This window comes from Anser cygnoides, chromosome 16 (genome assembly GCF_040182565.1).
Source record: "Anser cygnoides isolate HZ-2024a breed goose chromosome 16, Taihu_goose_T2T_genome, whole genome shotgun sequence".
In the NCBI taxonomy this organism is placed as follows: domain Eukaryota; kingdom Metazoa; phylum Chordata; class Aves; order Anseriformes; family Anatidae; genus Anser; species Anser cygnoides.
The window spans coordinates 10,029,765-10,045,636 of NC_089888.1; the positions used below are offsets into that span (position 1 = coordinate 10,029,765).

Genomic DNA, 15,872 nt, shown 5'->3' on the forward strand with positions numbered 1-15,872 from the left:
CAGGGAGAAGAACATCAACCATTATGTTCTCTGCTGACTACAGCACCACCACCCCCCACGTTAGGTGCTCGCATCTATCATCTGATCTCTTACATGGGACAGGAAATTCCGCCCAAACTCAGGCAGAAAAGAAGATCTCTCTGACGCAGGAGCACACGCTGGGTGGAAAGGGAGACTCCTGGAGTGTCCCCCCTGCCTGCACATTGCCACTGCCAGGCACAAAACATCCGCAGTGCTGTCCCATGCATCGAGGTGGATGTACCCACAGTGCTACAGAAGTGCTATCCTCAGCACGAAGTCATCCAAGTCAGAATCACTTCATTTGTTCAGCAGTTTGTAAGTTGGTGAATTAAACATTTAAAGTATGTTTTATTTAATGAAATATGCAAATACACATAAGATCTAAGTACATGCAAGCAGTCCTATGGGTTTGAGTAACTTGTTATGCTATAAACCTGCAGAGAATTTCCAAAAAGCTTTGACATGCTTGCATACGAAATATTCAATCTTCCTGGTTTAACTCTTTTAAAATTGTTGTTTCCTCCACAAGCTTCTTTCACAATATTTTACATGGCTTTGTCATTCTACATTGTAACATGAAAATTACATCAAAATAGTTTTAAAAAGAGAAACATTTAATCTGACAAAAAAAAAAAGTAAATTGAAGTAAAATGCATTTTAATCTTTGTTCACTTATGGAAGCGAACAAATAGAAAAACCCCAGTGGAGGTACATGAGTTTTAACAAAATAATATTTATTATAAGATATTATTCTCCTTTTAGAATGTTAATTTGTATAATGTTTCTTTATGTAACAATAAAACTGAAAAAGAGCTGCATTTTCTCAGAAAGAATTATATTTCAGTAAGAGATGAAAATACCTAGAACACACACTTTCTCAAAAGAGGCCCTTTTTCCCACAAACTTAGAAATCATCAAAGACCACTTAATAAAAAATAAACAAAATTAGAAAAAAATATATCTGTGTACTCCTGTCTCTTTTCTCTGGGATAACTGCAGTATTTAATAACCACTCTTAGAATAGATCAGAAATGTTACTGCAGTGCTGAGTTACTCTAGGAAAAATGGCTCTGGTAACAAAGGCACTGATGACCACGGGGAACAGGTTTCAGAGTGAGCTGGGCATGACTGCGTTGACACTGCTGCTTACTATTATTTCTAAGAGAAAAAGCCAACTTGAAGACGTCTATCTGTGCTGCACACTGACCCCATCTGCCCACAGACCCATGCACTGTACTCTAGTGTCTTTCCTAGTGCTATGCTGGACGCCTGCTTCACCCTCTTCTCTCTGGATATTAAGAAGAAAAAGAACTAACTCATCCCAATGTAGCTGCTGTGATAAAATCAACTTCTATGACCCACTCTTTGGTATCCCTTCTCTGAATGCTTTTCTGTGCCTTGCCCCTCTTATTGTACCCTTCTGCACAACAAACTCACACCTGACTGTGCATCCTACACACCTCTAACATGCTATGGGCAGTAACAAACCAAACCATAAAGACTCTATGCTCCTGTATTCCAGAAGCACCTGAGAAAAGTAAAACCCACCGTATCTCTGCCCTAGTTCTCTACGTCTACAATATGGCTAACAGTAATGTATCTCCCCAACAAGAGGCACAGATGTTTTGTATTTAAAAAAAAATAAAGCAGAATAAAACATAGTAAGGCAAAAGATAGTGTTATATAAATGTACATAAACATTTATACTATAGATATAGGAATACCAGGTATAGAAAAAGACTGCTTTCAAATCCAAAGCTGGGCTTACCTGACTCACCTTCATACTCACTGTGAAAAATTTGCTTTGACTTACCTGAAAGATAACAGTTTAGAAAATTAGGGTTTTAGATTGTGAAAACAAAATCTGTATAATTTCTACCAATCTGTTGCTCATTACCAGAAATATGTTATATATAATGCTTTTTACATTTGAAAACCAGCAGAACAGGCAGTTTGAGTATAAGCTTAATTTCTTTTCTATTTCAGAAATACAATATCTTCAGATTTTTTAATTTTGAAAGAGCTAAATACAGAGTAAATATATGTGCTAAGAATGCCAAACAGGGATTTACTGTGCGTGAATATTCAATATGCCACTGTCACTGTCAAAAAAGGCAGGTTAAAGCTATTTGTTTCTATCCAAACGTGTACATCTACAGGCAAAATGTGTATTTGAAAATTATACTGATACGATTGCACATCATGATAAGCACCCATGAAAATAGCAGGCTAGACATCTAAGTAGACATCTACATAAGTAAGTATTGCAACTAGACTTGCTAAAATTAAAACTATTTATGTAATACAGAGCATATACTTGTGTGCATACAAAAGCTCTGGCAGTCTGAGATTTGACAAAAACACGGGTATTTTCCTGTTTTCCAAATTAACGATAACTATTTTCAGTGAAAAGAACATAATCATGGTAGCACAGGGAATCATTCTGTAGAAAAAATAGTGTATTATTTCTGTAAGAAACTTATCAACATGAGCTGTCACTCACAGATTGCTGATCTGTGGTACAAGCATTCCGTTGGCTCTTAATTATATTGCATAATAACAAATAGTTCCTGCACCAAGGAGTTTACAAAATGATGTACTTAAAAATCATTTCTAGCTCTAATCTTTTCTGCAAACACATACGTTTAAAAGGATGTTTCCTTTAGATTCTTATCCTTTCGACTGCTCTTGTAAATAGGCAGTCATGATGTTCGTGCTTTAATCACACAATTTCTAATGCCTTAGCAAACATGCAAGCAAAACATCTCCTTGGCTTCTTAGAGCCTATAAATGAAGGGTTAAACCTACTACTAAAACATAATAGTCAGGGCCTTTTGCTAACTCTGCTCCAACAGGAAGGCTGACAGATCCTGACCGCAGCAAACAATAGCTGGGATTGTACTAGCAAGAACTAGTTCAGCTGCATCACTTGCCAATAATTTTTTTAGCAGATTTAACATTCTTCTGTTTCCTTCACTTGAACAGTATGATGGGGGGAGGAGAAGGAGGAAGAGGAGGAGGAAGAGAAGAGCAGATAGATTTTCATCAGAGCCTCAACCACTGAAAGAATTTGTCCTTGGTACCTGCCAAATGTGAAACTTCAGACCAGAGATCAGCAGGACAAACCGTTTGGGGATGATAGCAATGATCTCAGAGTGATGCAAACTGGGGCACAGGGCTGCTTTGGCAAAATGTTTTTTTGGCTGCGCAGTGTGTTGTTGGGCCTGGGAGCCCCTGCGCTCCACACCCCACCAGCAGCAGCACAGCCACCAAAGCACAGGGCTCATGTTCAAGCCACCTCTGGGGCTGGGGCTCCAGTAGGGTCTAGACCAAAAGTACGAAGTCTACACAAAACACATTTTATACCTGCTATTATGCCAGTGAACAGATACATACATGCGTGCATGTGTTTACACCTCCAATAAAAAGACCTCTATACATGTAACACATTTCAATTCTGTCTGCATTCAAACCTTTTCTGAACTAAAGAATTCAGCCACAACTGGAGTAGCTACAAATATTCTCAAATAAAAATCTCAATCACTCGCTACACAGCAGAACTAATTATCAGAAGCAGAGGCCATGCATGTGGCCAGCTCTCCTTTTACATATACATACACATTATGCTAAAGCTAACAAACAGTAAGCAAAAGAGGAAGCCTACCTTCTATGTCATCTGGAGCCGTGGCATAAATGTTAGAAAGGTTAAGCTTCAATCTGTCAGGGCACTCTCTATTTACAGTCAGGCTGGGTGGTATCACTAGATCTAGCATTTCCTTATACCTGAAGGAAAACAAAGAAAAAATATAATTTATTCATTAATTATGCATGCTTACTAATGATTCAATTTTTTTCCCTAAGAGTATAAATATTAAAGCTGATTACCTAAACCCAGGCTTCATATAAATTCCACATAATAACATTCACTAAAGTTTTCATCAAAGGAAAATGCTGAATTGCAATGAACTACTTTTTCCCTTGGAGATTACACCCATCTGATTAACGCTTTCCCTTTCTTCCTGGATTTTGCCATCCAAAAATTAAATTTCCATCTTTCTTACATGCTAGCAGCACAAAGATGCACACACCAGTGTCCAGTGAGGTTCTAGACCAGACTACTAAGGGCTGAAAATGAATCTGAGGGCAGTTAACAGCAATGTGTATTTTTACCAGATAAGGTTGGTACCTGTGATAGGAGAGATTTAGGTGTCTGGGCTAATCCTGCTATCTGCTGGATATACCCTGAAAAACTGATCCCAACTACAAAGTCTTGACCATTAGGTGGCAGTGATACCAGGACAGTCCCTTTCACATAAAAAAACTCATCTGATTTAACTGAAACTTTCAAGTGAACAATCTATGTCATATAGCATTTGAGTTTCCAAAGAAAAATGTAGTTATTTATGTGCACACACGGCTTACAAAATAATGAAAACCTACAAACTATGCATCACAAAGAGTTCAAGAAAAGACTGAATAAATCATTCTTTCAGACCCTATACACGTGAACACACCTATTCATCTAAATAGCACAGCTTTCGATATATGTGCCTAACTCCACCTGTGCAGCTTTCTGGAAGCGGGCTCCAAAGAAACCTGCTTAAAACAGAGCTGCTTGCTTCCTTTGAAGTGTTGGATGTTTTTGATAGGTACCAGAATATGGCAGTAAGATCTACGTACCTATGTTTGCAGGACTGGGTAAAGACATCTAAGTGAGTACAGCAAGGAAACTGTGTGTTATTTATCTGCATGATACATGACGGTGTTTACGCAAGGCCAGCCTCCCAGGCACCTTTACTCCCGCAAGGTTCTGCCCTTGTTTACTGTACAGCCAGTGGCTGCAGCTAGAACTACGAAGAACCCACCAGCCAAAGAAAATCTAAAGCTAAAGTTGCCAGTTTTCCTTCCTTCCTTCCTTTTCCTTCCTTCCTTCCTTCCTTCCTTCCTTCCTTCCTTCCTTCCCTTCTTCTCTAAAACACACACGATGCCATGGAAACCTATGTGAAAAGGGCCCAAAGGTGCTATGTTCTTCACTTCCCACAGTCACATCGAGCAGGTCCTCAAAAAGCCTAACTGTGCTCTTAGAACAGGCGAGAGCAAATGGGAGAGAAGGGGTATGGTGGCGAGCAGATCCTGGCAACCTGCATGGGCTCCCCTTTCTGGTAGCACTAAACACACTGCCTGTACGGGCAGCTGGCACATCCCTGCTCTCAGTCAGGACCCAACTGAGCTATGAAGACAGGAGATGGCACAGCAGCAGCAGGCCAGTAGCAAGGCGCAGCACTTACTGTACAGCACGCCTAAGCCATCGTGAAATTGAAGACAACAGCATAGAAACCTGAACTCTTGACACTGGGCCTCTGCAGCACTAATCTAGGCAGTTCTGTAAGAAGCGAGGACATTTTGTTTTGATTTTTTTGTTTGTTTAAAAACCAGTGTATGACTTTACCAGTTTTGAGAATCAGAGAACAAACTACATACTTTTTATCTGAACTTCTCCAATCACTTTTATAAAGACTGCAAGTTTCCGTGAGGGAGGGTAAGTATTGTTATTAACAGGTGCAGATCAGATGAAATATTTTACCTGTAACTGAACAGCAAAGACCAAAGCTGAGTTCATTTTCACTTCCCCTACCTAACAGCTGTGAAGACACTCTGCACCCATCCTCTGGGAATTTGCTGAATTGCCAAAAAGGGGAACAAAGTGACATAACTATGTACAATGTGCACAGCCCCAGTCCTCTTCCTTTCTCCAAACAGAATCTGGACTCCTCTTCTCTGCCTCCCTTAGAAATCCGTGTGGGCATGTGCATTTTTGCCATCAGTGTAGCATCAAGTCCAGAGGTTGGCAAAGGCTGCCTGATTACCTGCCACGAAGGAGATCTCAAGTCAGCAGTGAATGACCAACAGGGTAGAAATACAGTGCTCTGGATCCGCCACTTGTGTGATCCACACTCCCCAACTGCTGTGCCCTGTAGATTTGCTAAGAAAGCAAGACTAGTGTAGAACTAAGTATTATTGCTTCACAGCTGGCTCTTTGGTGCTAGAGCCCCTCAAAGCGCTCCACCTTCAGGCGTGTCCCTGTAAGAGCAGCACAACTCCTGCCTTGGACACAGACGCTAAGGTAGAGCAGGACAGAAATACAAACACAGGTGCACAGGGGATACCAACCGTGCCTGCATCACTGCCCATGAAACCAAATGCATGAAAATGCGATGAGGCTTCAGATTTGTACAAGGATACCAAAACTGCCCCTCGCTTTAAAAATCTCTCCCTAAGCAATACAATTTAACAGCAGCACTAAAATGGGAATCCAGTACTCTGGACGTAATCCTACACAAAACACAGCCCATCAGCAACGTCACTCAGCCCTAGCAGCACCGTGGCAAGGTAAGCTCTGAAGCCGCACCTGCAGGCAGCGGCTGCACTGAAGCACACACAGCAGCTCCACAGGCAGCCTCAGAAGAGGGGCGGCAGGGGATGGCCCCGAGCCGCAGGCTGGCAGGCAGCATTTCTTCAGGCAGCATTCTTTGCCTGCGCCTGAGGAAAAGGAGATTTTCCTAAAATGGCTAATTTCACTTTTTTTGCCTGCACAGCCAGGCTGCAACAGAGGAAGGAGTCAGGAAGGATGTGGTGGGCCTTATTTCTCCTGGGGCAGGAACGAGGTCTCTCCTATGAGCCCCTGTGGTTCCTAAGGCTCCCCCCGAAAGCAGCAGGTGCACAGGGCCTCTTTTCCCCAGGGAATTACTTTATTCAAATCCATTGGCACCAAAATGAAATTTTGCTTGCACTGCTTGAAAAGCAGGGTTCAGATTTATACCAGGTTTTCCTTTCCCCTGTAAACAATGTCTGATTTTTTCCTTATTTCCTTAACACTATCACTTGAATCTAGGAAAAGCACTGCCATCCCAGCTCCTGTCAGGCTGGGGATGTTGCACATTGTTTCTCAGGTAACATATGCCCTTCAGCACAATCCCAAACCCCATCACTCATGACACTGCCCAGACTGTTGCCAAGCAAATGGGAGCAGATGTTTAAAGGGAAATGATCTTTTATAATGATTAATGCACTTTAATTACATCATTGTTCAGAGATTTCATTAGCTAATCTCTGATGCTTTTTTTCTTTGTTTTGTTCCCATCACTTTTATATTCAGAGTCACCCTTCCCTGTATTTGTTTTAAAACTTTTTTTTTTCTTCCCCAGCTTCCATTTTTCTTTAGGGTGTGTATTAGTTGCGTGTACAAACAGGTAGCTTTCCAGAGAAAAGCCTGTCTGGCCGCGCACGTCATGTACGCGTTTGCATTGTTAGCGGCTTTGCTTGCTTTGCATGCACCATTTACCAATTTGTTCGTATGAATTTGTTGCTCATGTACTTCTTCACAGGAGTTTCTGAAATTCCAGTTTTAATTATGGCCATCTACAGAAAATCTTCTGTAAAATATTGTGACGTGGATGGGATGTTAGCACAATGAATGACATGCTGGAGTGCAACTGATGGAAATATCAGGACTTCATTTGCTTGCTTTTTAGAGCAAAAAAGTTTTCTGGCTTAAGTAATATACAGTAAATCAGTAGTAAATTTGCTGAATATGAGCTTTTATTAAAACCAGTGATGGCAGCATCTAGCATGCTGGGCTGACAGACATCTGGAAGAGCTTTTGGCGTCTATAATTAAGAAGAACCTTGTGTGAATTTGGTGCTCAGCTTTTCCATTAGAATCCCCTACTCAAAAAAACGTATTTTGCCCTTAAAGTTGGCCCACAAAATCTCTGCCAAGAACAGAGCCTTTTCTTTTCAGGAATGATTAGGAAGAAAAAAGAATAAAAGCCTACTGCAGTCACTCTGAAGCTTGGAATGCCAAATGAAACATTTTAAAGTTTCAAATTTTTGGTCAAGGTGTTGGGGTAATTTACAAATCACATTTTCTTTTACAATGAAGTTTTGAAGGCAGTGATGCCAGACCCCAGCTCAAAATACTCCAACATGAGCTGAGGATTAATATAGGGGGCAGTCCCTTGTCTCTCCAGCAAAGTACTCAAAGAAGGTGCAAGTGCAATGCCGAAGCAGAGCCCAGCACAGACTGAGTCAGCAAGGCGCTCTGGATGCTGGCTGTGATGAGAACCAGATAGCAGCTTGATGGATGGTATTTTGAAAGGCTGAAACAGGAAACCACCATGGTGTTGTGGGCACATGCAACCACTCCACAGCTCTGCTCAGCACAGCTGAAAGGCCAGAAGGCACCAGCAAGAGATGAAGGAGATTCTTTCCAAAGCTTGGGCCTCTGCTGCTCGGGCATAATTTAAAGCATCTCTCAGGCTGCTCTAAATGGTTTTGCAACTCCCTCCTCACAACACACTAAAGACATCTCAGGACCATCGGCACTTCCATCTCTACTCTGGAGGCACTGGACTTTGTCATGGGAGTCTGCCTGGAGAGTTTTCAGTTGGAATGTGAGCAAGGAAGAGCAGAGCATTTGCCCCATAACAGCAGCAGCCTGTAAGAGGTTATTTGAGCCTGGGAGGCCGATGGGACACTTCAGAGAGGACATACCAGCAGTAGAAGACAGCTTGGGGAAAAAAGATGACCTGGTTGTGAGAACAAGCTCTGCGTCTGCCATCAGTGGAGGAACTGATGAGCTAGGAGCCCTGCAGAATGAAGCAGGTAAGAAACAAAAGATGGGACTCCTGCCCATAGGAAATAACTCTCAGATCCTACAATGAGAGAAATAAGATACTTTGAGGGAGTAAGAAATTGCAAAGAAAGTTTGTTCGTGAGGACACAGGCAGATCTAGAAATGATTCTCCCTGAAACAACCCCACGTAATGATCTTCTCAATTTTTACTGATACCTGGCTAGAGGCCAAATACAAGCTGAAACCACTCGATCTTCCTAAACATATGCATATGCCAACACAGAGCCCTAGGCAGGGCTGGTACAAGCCAAGTCCTCTGCTTTAGCTTTGCTGGGAAGAGAAGGAGTAGAGACAGAGACTGCAGTCTAATTACAAGGGCTGCATTTTTGTCTTGCTTCCATGACTTAATCTGGTTTTCATTATTTGATTAACTGTTTTCACCTTTCTTCTCCTTCAAAAATGGTGCAGATTACTAAGTAGAAAGCTGGAACTTTACGACTCCATGCTTCTCGTCATACAAAATAAGGCAGTCTGATTTCCTACTTGTTTTAGAAGTGAATTACTAAAAGGTAACTGAAAAAAAAAGAGTGAGAAGACTGATTTCTCACTCCCTCTGATCGAAAGAAACAAAACAAAAAAGCCCCAATCCTAAATGTTTGTCTTTCCTTAATTCCTAGGAAATACCAGATTTTTTGTTGTTTTTTATTCCTTAGGTCAGTTTTTCAAAAGCACCTGCTACGTCTCATTAATCTTCACCAGGAATTAAGATTTACAGTTCGCACAATTATGCTCCTAATAATATCTGGGAGCCATGCTTTCCCAGTGCAGGGAAAACGCTATTATCTTGCTGTCACCTTCCAGGTGGTAGAACAGCAGGGAACCTCCCATCCTGAAGATTTTGGCTACATCTTTCCATGCATTTCAAGCAGAGGAAAGTAATTTCACTTCCTCTGTCAGTACATTCTTCCTCGCACGGTTTTGATGCTCTCTCTCCATCGATAACATAATAGATCCTTTGTTCCTCCCACTTTAAGAACTGAAAAACGCTTCAGCAAGTGAAACCCATGACGCATAATGCCTCTCAGCTCACGCACAAGTTCAGCTGATAGATGTATGCAGGAAAGGCTGAAGGGGCATAAAGTTAAACCTGAGTTGGCAAAAACGCTCACGTACGAGACCGACAGTACAGCCACGATGACAAGATATCCTTTCAAGGTGACCTGCAGGGCAGCGTGCCTCAGGCTGTTTATGTTCCTGAGAGCTGCTTTTCGCTGACGTAATCACACAATAAAAGCAGCAGTGCCTGTCTGGATTTATCATCGCCCAGCCCAACACAGACACACAAAGTACGAGGATTCATAGTAGTACAGCTTGTAGGGCAGCATCTGGGGCTGGGGGCACTTAGGAGCATTATTCTCCAGCACAGAATATCTCAGGCTGAGGATTAAACAAAAGGAAGGGGAGAAAAGTTTTGTGATAGATAAACCAGGAAAAAAAAAAGCCATATCAGACCAAAGTGAGAAATGAAATGGGGTGGTATCGAGGCTGCTCCAGAAATCAGGGCACAGTTAACCCTTCCTGCCACCACTGGTCAGAGAGTCGATGAAAATAACTAGGTACGACAAAGAAGGAGCTGGGGGTGGTGTCAGGTCCACAGTAAGGCAAAGGTTCATTTTGAATGAAGCAGGATGTCATTTGCTTTCTGAAAGAGCCTGGCAGAAAGCAACACCCAGCAGAGCAGTGACTTCACGTCCCCTGCTCACTGCCCTTGGGCACATATTGCCACCCCCTTTTCAAGTCTTAGTGGGTCTTTGGAAACATAACCCTTTTTGGTTAGTCCACTACTGGCCACATGGTTACTTCAACAAAAGGTACAGCTCTAATAAACTGAAAGAGATACACGTGTACTGCTTCAGTTTAAACAAATAAACAAACATAAAAACCAACCCAAAACTTGAAACAGGAGCCCAAGCACCCAAGACCTTGATCACTAATTAGTTTGTTAATTCAGGAACAAATTGGGAAAAAAAAATCACAATGAGAAACAGCTCTCCCTTTTCCATAATAATTGTGTACATCTAAAATTACTTCACTGACAAAAGAAAAAAACTGATTTGGATTTAAATTAAATTTTCCAAATTACTTTTAAAAATGTGTTACCTCTAAACAATTTAAAGAAAGATAACTGAGAAAAGAGACCACAAACCAGACCATTTCTGGCAAATTCTGAGAACACTGTTTAAAAATACCCAAGTTACTCCAACAGCACTAAAATATATCCCCCTTTTTAAAGAATGAGACAAGTCTTTTTGATCAAAATTTTACTTCACTGGAAGTTTTCTGTCTTGCTCTAACTCACAGACTAGACAGTAAAAAAAAAAAAAAGATGAAAAATCCTGTCTGAAGAATGTTTTGAGCCAACTTCATTTTTTTTTCTTTTTTTTGAAGGGAAGCCTGCCTTAGGATTTTTGAGTGCTTGGGACTGGCAAAAATAATTGCATGCCTTGTTTCCCTGGAAGTCCTGCATTTCCAGAAGCGTTGGCTTGCTTCACCAGGCTCCATCACCTGCTATTCTAGACTGATTTTCAATTACTTTTTTTTTTGTTATTATTTACTTAGAAATGCTGTTTCTCGTGTAAGACCTGTTGATTTAAAGAAAGCAGGTTGTTTTCAAATAAATAAATGTTCTTCCTACTCCTGCTCCTTCCCCAACCCTCACGCTGCAGCCACAGAGCGGTGCTGAGAGGGGAGCAGGCAGGCTGTGGTCCCCCGCACTTCATGCAATTAACCCGGGAACAGATTGAAGGGAGACAGAGCGGGGAAGCATCAGCGTCTTTGGATTGAGCAGTCCGAGGTAAACGTGGGAATAAGCACTGGAAGGGCTTTGAGTGCAAATACAACCAAACATGGCTAGCTTTCTTCCCAGCTGGTTGTTATGAAGGCGCAGTCTGGCAGGTAGCTCAAAGTTTCTAAGTGATGGGGTTTGTGCCACAAGCTCTCAATTTGGCAGCCTAACCAGGAAATACATTATATAATTGCTTTGAATCACTGTGTTTTGTTTTTTAATTTCAACACCAATTTCACTCAAAATAAATCAAAATGAGAAACTCTAATTTTTCAGAACGCGCTTCTTGCCTGTTGAACCTGTTTGCTAAATGGGAGCAACGTTTGCAAAAGATCTTCCTATTTGCCAAAAAATAGATATAATTACTCGGCTCTCTTCCTGTGAACAATCAAGTACCAAACAGAACAGATTAAGCTGGTAAAGAAACACTACAAGCCTATAATCAGCACTCATTTGAAAACCAAAATTGCTTGTATGTGCATGTATGTACATATAATCTCTCTCAGTTTCAACACTTCTCTGTGACATTCACAAGCTTTTTAACTCCGTTAAAGAACATGTCTTCCTACTCAGACTATGGCTGCAGAAATCCACTTAGCAGCTCCAGCTGCGGAATCAACATCCGTAACACAAAATGACTGCCTCCAGAGACCGACCGGGCTTCTCAGGAGCTGGACCCAGCAGTAGGCAGTTTGTGATTTATTTGTTACTGCTTCGGCATCTCTTTTCACTGAAGTACTATGCTTTTTATCCCTTCTCTTCGGAATCAGAAATGCTAAAAATGTGCTTAAAATTAAATCACAAAAATATGATTTAGAGGAAAACAATGAGATTTGGAATGAGGAAGTAACAGCTGATAACTTAGATATTCAGGCTGAAATCCTCTGGGTTCTATTACAGAAGTGTGCAAGAAGGTTTGCTGTCTTGAAGCCCTCTTGTTACTTTTATCCCTAATACTAGTTGCTTATCCCTTTCCCCCATGGGACACACCGGGTGCACCCACCTAGATTCTGGTGGCCAAGCCACAGCACAGCCTGAAAGAACCTGTGCTCGGATAAAATTTGTGTAAATGTACATGCTATGCACAGCAGAACGAGACAAAAAAGCTACCACGAGTCCTGGAGGGCTCAGGAGGGAAAGCACTGTGCCAACAGCACACCAAAGCCATCGCCAGACAGGTGTGAAGTGGCACAACTGAGTTCTGCAGCAGAAGATCAGCAGATCAGCTCCTGGGCTGAGCATCAGGAAAACTGGGTCCTTCTCCCCCCTCTGCCCCTGGTAACTCAGCTGAACCTGAGGCGAGTCCCTTGTGTCTACTGTGCTCCTGACCTCTGTGTGCCTTCCTCCTCTGCAGGGACTACAGACTTCAGGACAAGTGCCCCTCTTCTGTGTATGTCAAGCATCAACCAGTGCAAGAGGCTCCTACTTTCATCTCCAGGTACTGCTGTACTAAATAAACAGCAATAACAAAAATATATACATAAAGTTCTCCCTAGGGCTGCAGCCTATCCCAAAGTAAAAGAAAGCAGCTTCTACTGAGTTCTTCCAGCTAACAATGCACAATATTTTGTTCCCTCTAACAGGACCACAATCAGACTCAGCACTGCTGCCACCACTACATCAACAGTAGGAGATTTTAGAAAAATATGCGCAGGTCTTGAGCATGTTAGCATCCATGCTGTCCACAGACAAGATACAGCTAAAAATTGCCCCATAAAACATCTTTTTATGCATGGATGGAAGGAGAGGCCTGTGCTAGCCCTCACATTAGCCAAACATACATTAACCCAAAGTCTGCGCTGGCCTTGATATCTTCACCTATCACATTTAGCTTTGTGCTGCATCATGTGAATAATCCAGGGAAAACAAGACAGACTGAATAATCCAGACTCTCTTAAACAGCCCTGACCAAACCTGGCCTGCTGAAGGACACCCAGGGCAGCCTCAGCTGCCTGCACACCCCAGAGCCCAGCGTGCCGCAGGGCTGCTCACCACCCCTGCGAACGGCAGCGAGGTGAGGCACAAAGCTGCTCACCGCTATGCAGCTGGCTCTGACGCCAGCTACGAAGAGACGTGTCAAGGAGGCAACCGAGAATTGAGCTTTCAGTTTTGCTCCTAGGCTCTGTCACTAAGAGATTGGACAAGTTTCTCAGGGCTATATTAGGGCCTCTGTGAAACTGGGAAACACAGTATAAACTGCCAATTAAGCTCTTTTTAGGGGCTGGAAAGTGCTCGGATATCTACAAGTGAAATTTGTTACACTGCTGCAGTACCAATATCCATGCTGATGAATAATGACTGTCCTGAACGCGAGACAGCCAAGACGGAGGTGAGGCACGAGAGCTGTCCTTCAGGGCATGTTCTCTCACTCATTTTTGGTCTAAAAGCTCTCCATTCCCAGACTATGAGAATTTCTTCACCCTTTTGATTTACTCTTTAAACCTGTCAGAGTCCTGCAGCGACTCCAAAACCCCAGTGAGAAAGGTAAGGCTGCCCCTTTATAACAGGCTTGTGTCAGCACCTCCGTTCTCAGCCTGTAAAGGACTGACATTCAGGGAATAATAATTCAAAAAGAGCTATGGGAAAAGAACTATGAAATGCAAGTTGGTAAAAGGACCTTGGATATGAGGGAAAAGTCTAGCATAACAGCACAGGTGAGGCCGGAGTGAGAATGACGTACCTTCTCCTTGATTAAATCCCCTAGGTCAAACTTGCTCCAGAAGTGGAGACCAGAGAAGACAACGAAGAGGAAGGTCTGTTTTTGTGTGTGAAATGCTGAAAGCATCTTTTTTTTTTTTGTTTGGGATTCTCTTCTTCCCCCCCAGTAAGGGAAGGGAAGACTATCTTGTCAGTCCGCGGCTCATTCTCAAGGATGCAGAACCAAAATACGCTTCAGTATACTAAAGATTCATGATACTTCTCACCTATTTATAAAGTACCTTGATGAGGGAAAACACAAACGCTGGCCTCATTATCCAAAATGTAATTGATGTCCTACATATCAAAAGGAAATGCAACAGAGTTTGTGGACTCCCTAAAATTGAAGACACTTTCTTAATAAACTGGAGATATAATATAATTGAGCAATATGTTTGAAAACCCTGTACCGTTTTGTCTTGGTCTCAAAGTCTGGAATCTAAGCAGCCTCCCTCGGCTCCTCATACTTAAAAATAAAATTTAAATATCTTTGTGGTAACCCATTACTACACACAAGGAAGAACAAAAACTAACCCCCTCACATACCCCCAGTTGGCTTCTCTAGTTGTATCTTTGATAGATCTGGTGTAGGGTTTTCATGGCAGGGGAAGGGCATTTATTTATTTTTCTTCCATTTTAGGGTTTCCTTGCTGTGGTCTTCACTGAAGAATCACTAAATCAGAGCCCGTGATTCCTGAGTAATTGCTGATTGAACACATTTGTCGTGCCAGCGGGATGCAAGCCCTGTTAGCTGGTCCAAGGGCAGTTTGCCTGCCAGGGCAATGGATTCCCATGCCATGTCTATGGAGCAGACTTTTTTCATTTTAGGAGCTACAGTACAACAGTAGTGAGCAAAGTAACGCAGTCCAATTGTTGCATATCTTGGAGATGTTAGGAGAAATAACTAATGAAAAGCAATACTGGACCAAAAACTGCACTTTGATTTGTCACTCATGCTCACTAATAGCGTGAAAACAGCTAAGCAGAGAAGAAATTTTCTTGGAGCAAATGTTCATATGGTATTTCCCTTAATATTCATTCCATTAACATTCTGGTTCTGTGGGCATTTGAGAGTCAGACTAAAATAACATGGAAAAAAGAAATGGGACTGTTTGATTCACTTCATGGGTTCAGGTGGGCTGAGGTCTGATTTCACAAGAGTTTTGGTGTGACAGTATGTTGAATCTTTTTCTTGAAGCCCAGGCAAAAGCTAACACAGGCCCAAGATCAGAAAGTTGATAGCATCAGATTTATTTTCAAGATGGAGGGATTTTTACAGGGATGACCAGACTATATTATCCAACAAGGAAGAGTTTTGGAGAACCTTTGCAGCGATCCTGCCATCCAGTCACTGATACACCACAGAGCAGCATGGACATGAAAACATCAAATGACAAATGCATCAACCCAATGCCATTCACACAGACATCCTAGTTTTACTTTGCAAAGTCTGACCTGAGAAAGAAAAGCACTTCCTGAAGGTGCCCTTCTGCGATAGTAGGCAGGCTTCAAATGACTTACCATAGTACAGAGGGACATTGACATTTGAACTGCAGGAGTTTGGGTTTCCGCCTTCTTTTTCCCCCCTGTGACAACTGTATTTGAATAACTGGAATTTTTAAAATCCCTATTCCTCCTTTCAGGGTGATGTAATGCAACGGTTGCAAAAGCCTAA

General features: G+C 42.1%; 1 protein-coding gene across 26 annotated transcripts in view; it reads right to left on the reverse strand.

Annotated features, from left to right (window-relative positions):
• EYA2 (EYA transcriptional coactivator and phosphatase 2) overlaps window positions 1-15,872 on the reverse strand; it is a 111,369-nt gene that overhangs the window by 68,007 nt on the left and 27,490 nt on the right. For 12 of the 26 annotated variants that reach the window (XM_066978068.1, XM_066978058.1, XM_066978069.1 and 9 more), the window contains 2 exons: window positions 3,686-3,804; window positions 1,790-1,834 (listed from right to left, as the gene is read on the reverse strand). In XM_066978068.1, coding sequence (XP_066834169.1) covers window positions 1,790-1,834; window positions 3,686-3,794 — 154 coding nt within the window. In that variant the 5' untranslated portion in view covers window positions 3,795-3,804. Of the gene's footprint in view, window positions 1-1,789; window positions 1,835-3,685; window positions 3,805-5,888; window positions 6,034-15,872 lie in introns of those variants that run through there. The other 14 variants (XM_048072636.2, XM_066978062.1, XM_066978067.1 and 11 more) reach the window with 6 other exon arrangements.